General features: G+C 41.9%; 3 protein-coding genes across 3 annotated transcripts; 2 read left to right on the plus strand and 1 right to left on the minus strand.

Moving 5' to 3' along the window:
- Positions 1–327: 327 nt before the first annotated feature.
- Positions 328–2,729, plus strand: cptp (ceramide-1-phosphate transfer protein). Its single transcript, XM_079178814.1, has 2 exons — positions 328–672; positions 760–2,729. Exons 1-2 carry the CDS (start codon positions 545–547, stop codon positions 1,280–1,282), a joined length of 651 nt encoding a protein of 216 aa, XP_079034940.1. The 5' UTR covers positions 328–544; the 3' UTR covers positions 1,283–2,729.
- Positions 2,730–3,259: 530 nt separating this feature from the next.
- Positions 3,260–4,154, plus strand: ubxn10 (UBX domain protein 10; the record flags this gene model as incomplete). Its single annotated transcript, XM_079177757.1, has 1 exon — positions 3,260–4,154. The coding sequence occupies one exon, from the start codon at positions 3,260–3,262 to the stop codon at positions 4,001–4,003; it is 744 nt and encodes a 247-aa protein (XP_079033883.1). The 3' UTR covers positions 4,004–4,154.
- A 1,699-nt stretch (positions 4,155–5,853) lies between these two features.
- ddx19a (DEAD-box helicase 19a) lies at positions 5,854–8,747 on the minus strand (the record flags this gene model as incomplete). The annotated part of the gene is made up of 11 exons (XM_079175886.1): positions 8,663–8,747; positions 8,441–8,504; positions 8,138–8,330; positions 7,947–8,039; positions 7,511–7,613; positions 7,297–7,411; positions 6,999–7,176; positions 6,648–6,885; positions 6,288–6,450; positions 6,008–6,199; positions 5,854–5,915 (listed from the first exon to the last, which is right to left on the minus strand). The coding sequence occupies exons 1-11, from the start codon at positions 8,723–8,725 to the stop codon at positions 5,854–5,856; spliced, it is 1,464 nt and encodes a 487-aa protein (XP_079032012.1). The 5' UTR covers positions 8,726–8,747.
- Positions 8,748–11,492: the final 2,745 nt, after the last annotated feature.

The following is an 11,492-nucleotide window of genomic DNA, read 5'->3' on the forward strand; positions in this document are numbered from 1 at the left end:
TGTGCTTTGTTTTGAGTTTATATTTACATTCATTCACACAAAGCATGTATTTTAAAGGTTGATTCCAGTATTGTCAGAAACAATATTAAAGATGCAAAGATCTGATATGCTCAGAGCACAACCATTCCATATTCCACAGTCTTTTTTCTTCTCTGTGTTTTCTGCCAATATCACGACAGGCCACAGAGTGTGCGGTTCCCCTGTCGTTAATTTATCTCACGGTAGCGACTTTGTTCCCTCCGAAAGCGAAGCCAGCGCTTTTATTTTTAAGGAAAGGTTGTACATTTCCGGTGTTTCTCCGCCTCGAGTCTGCGCAGTAGAAGCGGAGCAGAGCAGGAATGACCTGTCGTTCCACTGACATGAGTACCGCTTGAATTTCCTTTTTTTCGAAATTTTTATTGCAGGTAATGTGTTCGGTCTCTTAACTTACACGTCAATACTTACATTTATTACAGCCTCCAGTTGGTTGGTAGCCGTTAGTCACGTTTGCGCATCCATTCGTTGCCTGTTGGCTTTTGTCGATAGCACTTCCGTATAGAAAACCATGGCTGGTACTGAAGAAGACCAGAAATTCTGCTTACAGGAGGTGTTCGATACTTTCAAGTTGTGTTTGTCGGAGAACAAAGAAGTCTATCTTGAACACTACGTCGCTGGGTGGCGTGGTCTCATAAAGTAGGTGTATTGTACATACTATACTCAGCTGAAACAGTCTAGAAAGTGTCAGGTGGTAGCAAACCGTTTTGTTTATCTTATTACTAGATTGCTGAACAGCTTGGGGAGTGTTTTTGGCTTCATCTCCAAGGATGCGGTCAACAAGATCTACATCCTGGTGGCCCACCTGAATGGTGAGAACGGGTCTCAGTATGCCACCGTTCAGTCAATGATCAAGTACGAGCTGGAGAACGAACTAGTGGACCTGACCAAGAGAGGCGGCCACCCAGAGTCCGGCTGTCGCACCCTACTGAGGCTCCACCGTGCACTGAGGTGGCTGGAGCTCTTCCTGGACCGCCTCCGCACCAGCAGCGAGGACAGCAAGACTTCCGTCATGTGTTCAGAGTCCTACAACGAGTCTCTCTCCCAGCACCACCCGTGGGTGGTCCGCAAGGCCGCAGGCATGGCGTTCTGCATGCTCCCGGGGCGTCCTGCTTTCTTTGAAGTGATGAACGTGGGCCCCCCGGAGCAGGTGGTGGCCAAGCTGGGGGAAGCTCTGCCTCTGATCTCTCAGGTGTACCAGATCACAGAGGAACTTTACACTCAACACAACTTAATGGACTTACCGTAGAGAGCAAAAACAGTTATATTATTTTGCCACTTCATACATTACAAGGGCTGTCAATGTAGCTGCTGTTTGTTTTGGGCAACTTAAGGGTTGTTCCTCATCTGCACAGTGTTATTAACTAAGCATACGTTCACTGCCGCTAATCTGTATATTCTACATCTTTTAAATAATATGTAATAACTACTGTCAATTTAAATGTTGCATGTTTATCTGCAATATTTTATAATGGGCCTCTTTTAAACTCAACTTTTGCCTGTATGTATTCTATTTAAATGTAAGTAGATGAAGGGAACAGTGGGGCCCAAGTCTTAGCTCACTGCTAAGAGCTGTTTGTTTTAATTATTTATTCCACAAATTGCTAAAAGAAAAGTATTTGCAACTATTTTGACAATCAGTTAAACACTGAAGGCAAGGCAAGTCCAGACGACCTAAGGGGTCGGGATGGTTCATAAGGTAGCAGCAGATCAGAGATGTACTTTGGCCCTAAACCATTCAGTGCTTTATAAACAAACAGCAGGATTTTAAAGTCAATTCTTTGTTGGACAGGAAGCCAGTGCAAAGACCTCAGAACTGGAGTGATGTGATCCACTTTCTTGGTCTTAGTGAGGACTCGAGCTGCTGAAGTAAAAAAAACACCAAATATTTGATGTTTTCATGTTCTGAAACAATGTGCTGCTCTTGCTATTTTTAGTTTTTTGACAGATTCCATTAATAGCAAATTGATAATCAAAATAATTGTTAGTTGCTGCTCTATTTAGAACCGATACAAATCATGATGTTATGCATTGGAGAAATGCATGTTTGACATAATAATAGGGCTATTAGGTCTCATACCAAATTCCATTGAAATACTGACAGATATATTGAATAGATCATGAATATGATATTGTATGATACCAGATATTGCATTCATTTCTGTTGTCTTTCATTTAAAAGACCAACGACAAACTGCAGCCTTAACGGGAGAGAAGCCGTTTCTAAATCACTTCTTCGGTGACGGGAAAGTCTAAACTTGCCAACGAATTTAACTGAGACATTAAAAAGCGAAACATACCCAGACAGTAAGAGACAGAAGTGGATACTTTATTAAAAAACACATCAGTTTAATGGCCGAACCAAATACTCAGACAGTTTTACTGAGAGGGAAAAAAAACAATGAAACAAAAGTTTTTAGCCGTAGACTTGCTAGCCCCGCTGTGTGTGGTCTAAATGCTGTTTATTAATGTATAAATCACAAAATACACTGCTGTTATTTATTTGAAGTGATTGGGGTATTGTTTCTCAAGAATGTACTGTAATATATACATATAGTATCATTAGTTCAAATATAATGTATAAACAGTGTAGCATTATGAAAACATGTTCACTTGGTTGACTATTGTGAATGTTTGATTTGGTTATTGATTCATTTTGTTACCTGTAGTCTTAAGTAAATAAGTACATAAATTGACTCTGATTGTCGTGTTTTTATAATCCGGTGCTCATGGTTGTCAACGTCAACTTTTACTCAAGTACTGTACTGAAGTAAATGTTTGTTGTACCAGTTTCTACTACATTTCGGTGGAAAATATTGTTCAATACATTTATTTATAACTTTAGTTACCTATTCCTACACAGATTCAGATTGACAGAAAATAAAATCAATGAATACATTTTGTGTATTTGTAGCTGCAGTTGCGTACTTCCACCACCATGGGGAGGTCTCCTCGACTCACACCGCAAGTCGTCATCAAGGCAACCAGACTGTCATAGCAACCTCGCTGACGCTTAAAGAGAGGCACTTCCGGCAGGAACTGGATGGAAAAAGCGCACAAACGGCGTTTTTCAGCGTTTTAACTTGTAATTTAGCTTCAACAGGAGGACGCATCCTATTCTTCCACGTAGTGAAGCGGCTTCTAAACATCAACGGGTATGGTTGTCTTCGACTCTTATTGTGAAGGACTGAAAAACAGACTATTCTGAGCTTTCCCGATAATATCAATGCATTCAACCAGGCCAAAGTCCTCCAAAGGGCGAAGCAGACCGGCTGTTAACGACTCTTCGTGTTCCGGTGACGCTGACAGACGCACACCGAGGCCACCGGTTGCGTCTCCAGATGTCCCCGTGCACAGCAGGCCGGACAGAAACCTACGCTCCCAGTCACAACCCATAATGTGGCCGGCCAGCCAGCTGAGCCAGGATGGGGTTCTGCAGATGTCGCAACACGCCCCCGCAGCTCCACCGCAGTCCTTAAACAAGTACAAGGTTCTTCCGTCTATAGGTAGAAGGCAGTCAGATGTGAGTCTGCACAAAAACATGTCCGAGCTCAGCCTCTCTGGTGATGCTGTCCTGCAGCAGAGGCCCAGCCACGAGGAGCCAGATCTCCCCACACTGAAGGATGTGACCCCGCAGACCAGCAGCTCCGAGGTGGACAAGAGGACTGGGCCTAAGCCCCCTGATCCAGGACCTATAAGGACCAAAGAAGCTGGTAGTTTGCTCCTGGCTATTCGAGCACCATGTGGTAGGAGGTTTCAGCAGCACTTTGAACCCACAGACACTCTGCTGACGGTGAGAGCCAGTGCAGAGCTCAGGTATGCAGCAGAGTACGGAGGGGCTTCCATCGAGACCATGGATGTGCCACGCAGGACCTTCACAGACATGGACATGAGCTTGGCCCAGTGTGGCATCTTGAACAGATCGCTGTTGTGCATCTCACAGAATCAAAGTGTGGGGGGGTACCAGTGAGCTTAAATGTTTTTAAAAGTTTTTAGTAACTTTGTGTCAAGCAGTTCAACGTTTGAGATATATATAAAATAATTCAATGAGGGAGAAGCAGCAGAGCCCATTTGTTTTTTAATTGATTTTATATGCAAAACAAATATATATTTCAGGACGTTTGGGGCTTCATAAGTAGTTGATATGCTATAAATGTGATTTTTTAAAATTAACTTTGGTAATTTAACTTTTTTTGTTCCATATTGGGCTAAAATTATTATTCGTAGACTCTCACTATTTGTAGACTATCACTCATTTTGTCTTAAAACATGTCTGGAGAGAATCTTATTTTTGGAGCTTTTGAAGACAGAAAATTCAGAACAATTAGGTCCACTAATGCATCTTTACTGGAAACTTGTTTTGCTGCACGATTGCTCTGAATACTCACTAAAACGTATCCCGAGTGGCTGTTTATATGTATGTATATATATATATTAAAAAAAACAGTTGGACTATGAGGACATTTAAAATGACAATTCTGTTCTGTTCCAGTCAAAACAGTGGGTGATTAGTAAATCAACAACTTATCTGCCGTCAGAATGGATTTAAAGAAAATTGGATTCATTTGTTTATCTGGTATTTAATATCAAAGCATACGAGATAAACGCTGACAAATGCATCAACAAAACGGGTTGTTGCAATTATTCACATTCTTTTCTGATTGTTGTTCTCATTTGCCAAATATGCTTTAATTAGGATGCAGAGGCGCAGTACAGCCAATATATTTACTTTTAGAGTATAACTACTGCCCTGCTGTATAACCACAAAACAAATACTTAATCCTGTGACTGGTTGTTGATTTTACATACTTGTATGTGTTGAGTCACTAGTTGCGATAAGGTAACAAGACATTTTGACACGCTGCAGAAGGAGAAGCACAGGTGTAATTATTAAAGTTAGGAACGACCAATGCCGTCCTTGTTATTAGCAACACCTGTTGAGTGAAAATGGCCGCTGGGAAAAAGGTCATCAGCAATCAACCCTCAACGTGTTCTGAGAAAGAACTCCTTTTATATGTTTTCATACTGAATTTATCCACAAATAACTTCTGGATGGATGAAAGCTGAGTGTCCTTGATGAAGCGTGAAAGTACCACGACATGACGAATCATTCACCGGAATATGTTGTATACTACCTGAAGAAATATATTTTCATTATAAGTTTAATAAAAGGTTCTGAGCAACATTCATTCTTTTCAGCAATATAATGGTCTTGCTTGACACAATGTCTTTTCTCTGTATCGCTAAAGCTGTCGTGCAAAGAAAGCATTTCAACTGCAAGAAACGGAACAAGTTTAATATGCAACAGCAGTTATTTATTCTTTGTCCACACAAAAAGAGCAACGGCTCTGGTTTCACAGTCCAACATCAAACTAAGGAAACAGGCATTTAAACCTTAAAATGCTTCAAGTCACTCAAGGATATTTTTTTTAACTCAACCTATAAATATATATATTTTTTTTAGATCAGTCACATTCTTATATCTCTCTAATCCTACATGAATAATTCACTTTATGGTCGAACGCAACACTGCAATCCATGGACTGTAGTGTCATCACCACCCTTCTTAAATCCTGTTCTAACAGCCAGTGGCTGATTTATAGTCTGGTAGACCACTTAAAGGCTTAAAGGTGACTTCAGTGATCAAACAAAGTCGGACACATCAAATGGAAAAAAAACCAACGTCGGCACAACTTACCGCCGTGAAATAAGTTTGCATAGTGAACATTAGCATGCATCTCTCTTCTGTAAACAATAAACCCTGGAAAGAACTCAACAGTTGAGGTAACGCATCCGGTGTTGCGTCGTGCTCGTAGCACTTCAGCTCATCATCTTGTCCATTTCTTCCAGATTGCTGGTGTCGAGCTTCACGATGCTCCTGTCTGTGGGTGAAAGATAAAGAGATAAAAGTCACGTTAGGATCCATATATTTGCTGTTCTACGCGATTACACTTGAAAGAAACAGGAAACGTACTGAAGTGCATCTCAATTTGGTTGATGATATCCATGCTGTGTTTGCTGTCGACCATATTGACCGCATATCCCCTTCTTCCGAAGCGTCCCGTGCGGCCGATCCGGTGGAGGTACGTCTCGTTGTCGGCATTCCCAGCCATGTCCACGGGGAGGTCAAAGTTCACCACAAGAGACACTTGTTCCACATCGATACCTATGTAATCAACATAAACACTAATGGGCTGGAGACCTCAGAGCAGAAAGATTGATTTATTATTATATTTTGATAAGCTCTCCCTCACCTCTGGAGCACACGTTTGTAGTCACGAGGACTTTCTCCTTGCCTTTCCGAAAGCGTTCGATGACGGCGGCTCTCTGCTCCACCGTCATTTGCCCGCTCAGTAAGGACACCTGGTGCCCCTCTGCGATCAGGTTTGAAGCCAGCCAAGCAGCCATCTTGCGAGTCTAAAGAAAAAAGCTAAACGGCTAAACATACTACGTCCTGTCAGGGGACAATTTTTCCTGGAGTTGGAAATATAAATAAATACAGTTTACCAAAATTCTTGAACCCATTAACAACTGGCATTAAAATGCCATCGATATCCAAGGAGAGGACAAGGAGTGAGAGATGTGAAAAAATACTCTTAAAACAGTTGACTCACATGGCAGAAGATCATGGCCTGTGCGACGGTGAGGCTCCCGTACAGGTTACAGAGCGACGTGAACTTGTCCTCCTTCTCCCGACAGATCACATAGAACTGCTTGATGGTGTCCAGCGTCTCCTCTTCGCGTTTCAGCCGGATGATGTTGGGATCGGGAACCACCTGCTCTGCAAACCTCCACACTGAGTCCTCGAAGGTGGCAGAGAAGAGGAGCATCTGGCAGTCCTTCGTCAGCTGTCTGTGTTGACACAAAGAAAAAGCAGGAACAGCATTGTGACAAGAAGGATTGGCGTTGACTTGACAAAGCTCTTTTATTCTCACCGCTGGTACGTTTCTTTGAGAGAAACCCACCTGTGGATCCGTAGGCTCTGGTCCCGATGACCCTGCGTGGCGATCATCACGTCAGCCTCGTCGAGCACAAACATAGTGATCTTCTTGGGGTCAATATGCTTGTACTTGGTGCACCAGTCGAGGACCGTGCCCGGTGTTCCAATGACAATCTGTTCCTGCAAATGGACGCCTCGCTGCACTGAACAGAAAGCAGAAATCCATGTGGTGACATAACCGACTCTGGCTCTCCAAGGACTTGAAATACCATTTTTGCCGCCAATTTGAGCAGACGTAATTACAATTATGGTCAAAGTCTTACGTCTGTTTCCCCGGATGCCGTAGGCCAGTTTCACATCGGGGCAGAATTCCCCCATCTGCTCGATTACTTGACCGATCTGCAGAGCGAGCTCGTATGTTGGCGAGATGCAGAGGCACTGAAAGAACCAAACGTTTTGTAAATGTAGAGAGCATGTCATCGTCTACAAGTGAACGTCCACACCGGCTGTGCTCTGCAGACGTCATGTGGTGCTCACCTGAGTCCACTTATTCTCTGGCTTTACGTGGCTGAGCATGGCCAGAGAAAAGGCAGCAGTTTTACCCGTGCCAGACTGTGCCTGGGCGATCAGATTCTGAGTTCTGGAAGAGAGATACACACATATTATTATTATAATTATAAAGAAGGGGATGAACCAGACAAACCTGATTTTTATAGCCACCACAGGGACAATAGTTACAGTCCATTTTAGAACATCGGCAGAAAATGATTTTTTTTCAGTTCAGTAATATTTTACAGCCCAACAACTAAACAAGGAAATACTTAGTATTAATCTAGGGAATTATTGCTTCATTTTAAAATAATGTTCTGACTTTTAATAAGAGTTCAGGGAGTTTCGTTTTTAGAGACTTATTAATAATGTTCTGACCCTTTACTTCTGGACGAAAGCTTGTTTCAGCACTAAATGAACTCACGGCTGTGCCAGCATCATGGGCAGAGCGCTCTCCTGGATCCTCGATGGTCTGTTGAACCCCAGGTTGTAGACCCCCTTCAGCAGTTCAGGTTTTCTATTGTTCCGAGTCAAAAGGTAAGTGTTAGAGGGAGGGGAAAACATACACATACACGCATATATCTGCTTTAAAGTCAAATTAACTGCCACACTTACAGCCTCAACTCCTCAAAGGTCTTCACGGAGTACAGAGGAGACGTGGGGTCCTGCTGCAGGACCTCCACCTGGTTTCTGTTCCGCACCAGAGACCTGCGGATCATTTTGTTCAACAGGGACTGTTCAGCCAGGTCCGATTGGGCCCCGATTCTGCTCGAACCTCCATCTTCAGTCTTCTCCGGCTCAATGTTGCCTGCACAGGTGGAAACACCACCAAAAAAACAAAAGCGTCAAGCACCACAACTAGGCGGTAAAATGAGGTCCTCGATATGTTAATAATTTTAAACGTTTTTATTAAGTTACCATTTATGTCGCCTCTTATTTTACGTTGACCATGCAGTCGGTCAACTTTCCGTGAGAAGTCCACCTGGTTAGAGAAAATACATTATAAGCTGAACAAATGACGGAATGATGTGAGCAGCTAGTTAGCTGCACAAACACGTGCTAATGAACGATGCGCACGTTAGCGCGTGTTACTTCTAATGTTACTTCTTTTGAGCCGTTTGTCTCTTTTTTTAAACTCACCTGTACGGATGGAGCTGTAGCTTCTTGAACATCGACAGCAACTGCCCACGAGTCGTCAGACATGTTTAAACATTAACTGTGTGTTTCTTTCGAAACAGAACAACACTTTTTCTTTTTTTTTTTTAAATCAAAAGTTTGATGTCAGCGTGAATGATGTGCGTCAAAAGTGAAGTGACGCCGTGCCAACGTGCCGCTGCTCCTGACCTGGACCAACCGCAACCCGCTGGACCACACCACGGATGTTGCCTTCAAGCACATCGGAAATATTGAACTTTTCAAAAAAATAGTCCGCCAGAACCATTAATCAAAGTGATAAATAGCCGGGTAATAGGACGGTACTGGTTATTTTAACGTAAAATAATGTCAACCATAATTCTGTGGCATATCTTGTGTGGAAAGAAAACGTTTTGAGAATGATTTCATCCTTTATTGACGATTTAAGAAACACAGTTACGTTTTTGAGTCCCTATTTTTTGTGTGTTAGCTATAAAATATGTGTCTAATTATGTTACGTTCTTCTTTATGCGACTTTTAAACAAAAATGTCTCTGTTCACTTGTCTAAACAACGTAAAAGAAACACTTGAATGCATGTGATGTTTTATTTACGAAGTTTATAAATACTACATGAAGGCACCGTCGTATTCCTACCCTGTTTATAATGAACCTGCTGACACATCACATTATAGACAAAGAACTGCTACGTAATAAGTAAATGTACCAATTAAATGAAATATAGTAGCTCTATGATCAATAATTAACTAAAAAAAAATTAATTTTTCCCATTTAAAACTTCCTTTGTATGTCGTAAATATTACTCTATTAATGTCAATTGAAGTGTAGGGTGATTTAGTTTCTTCATAAAAGTCATTATTCTTGATGTGTATCAATATGTATGAATTTAAGTGTATTTTTAGGCCTAGTGTCATGTAAAGTATATCTATACAAGTAATGACATTTCCATTATTGATTACTCTGCATATTGTTTTTTAACTAATTTAATATAACTTTTTATATAGTAACTTCAATTTAGATGTTTTTGAATTAATCGATTAATCGTTTTGTCTATAAAATATCAAAAGGTAATAAAAAATATCCATCACAATGTGTCGTCAAATAGCTTGTTTTGTTGGCCAACAGTCCAAAACCAAAAAAAAATTCACTTTACTATCACACAAGATGCAGCAGCAAGTTTTTCTGGACCTGGGGAATGTTTGGCATTGTTGCTTGAAAAATGTGTGTTTGAAGAGGGCACCGTCTCTCTGTTCAATGTAGAGCTGAGACAATTAGTCGACTAATTGTTAAGTCAATCTTCCAAGAAATGGTCTCTGGTTCCAGCTTATCTTATAGGATGATTTGCTTGTTTTCTTTGTCTTATGTGATCGCAAACTGAATTAATTTGAACAAGTGTATTACATTGCCTTGAGCTTTGAGAATGCTCTACGTCAATTTGTAACTATTTCCAACAATTTATAGACCAAATAATAAATCAAGAAAATAATCTTTAGCTGCAGCCCCATTATGTTACTATTTGTTACATAAAAATATACTTTTAATCTACAATTGGCCTTGAACCCTTCTACTATTTGGTTGTCATGGGACAAAGAGAAAGTGAAAAATGTCAGATGGTGCCTGTGTGTGTGTGTGTGTGTGGGTGTGTGTGTTTGTGTGTGTTTGTGTGTGTGTAACCGCATTGGAGAGGTTGAGAAACAGATAGACAATAAGGGAAGCAGAGAGGGGGGGGGGGGCCTGGTTTTATTGGCTGCAAGTTAATTCAATTTGGAGGCGGATGCTGAGTTTCAGATAACCCACCCACACCCACACACTCACAAACACACAGACACACCATCTACGTTTTTCACGACTCCGAAAATGACTCTATACAGACAACATATTAATTCTCATGGCAACCGCTCAAGAAAAACAGATGGATATAACCAAGTGATCACAAAACATAGAGGCAGCCAAGCACCCACACTGGATTTGAAACATTCAGGGCTTTTCCAATCACACCCGTGAGAGGAAGACAGAGAGATTATGGGGGATATGAAGGAGACATGTATTGCTCCCCCACCCATCTCTCTGTCCCTCCGAGGCTTTTCACTCTCCTGGTGTTACGGTACCTGTCAAATACTCAGATCCTCGGCTATTATAAAGGATACCTGAATGTTTCCGGTTGTTATCGATGTCAGGGAGGGCTGCTCGAGTGAGTGGGTGGTGCTGATGCTTTGAATGGGGAGGGGGATGTTTATTGGAATAACTGGACCCTCTGTCTCAGCCCTTCTCTCTCTCTCTCTCTCTCTCTCTCTCTCTCTCTCTCTCTCTCTCGCTCTCTCTCAAAGCCCTCCAAATCCAGCATCCACAGGGAGGAGGAGGATGAAGAGGAGGAGGCGGAGAATAAATGAAACTGTTTTTGCAACCACATGTTGCTGTGCTTGATTGAACTGCCTGCAAACAGCCTCTGGGCTCCCTACCTTTCCTTTCTTTGCAGTGTACATCCAACTAACGCTGCATCTGTAGTTTCTACCACCTGTGGCAGCACTCCTATTCCCTCTTCGCCACAGAGCGAGAACAGAAAAAGGGGAGCTGAGAGAGCTCGGAGAGGAGGGGGATATCTTTCATGATAAGTGGACTTCTGACAGAGACAGATCCTTGCTGCATACCCAGTTGACACAAATGAAAGGTAAGATAATGAGTCTGATGCTGTGATCATATCAGGTGCATTTTAATGTCGCAGTGTGTCTCTCTGATGATGCATATATTAAACATCCCTGTCATTTGTTTGAAAGGAAGAAAAGGTTGGCCATGTCAGATGATTAAAACTAACAGATG

Source organism: Pholis gunnellus, assembly GCF_910591455.1.
Source record: "Pholis gunnellus genome assembly, chromosome: 2".
Classification (NCBI taxonomy): Eukaryota; Metazoa; Chordata; class Actinopteri; order Perciformes; family Pholidae; genus Pholis; species Pholis gunnellus.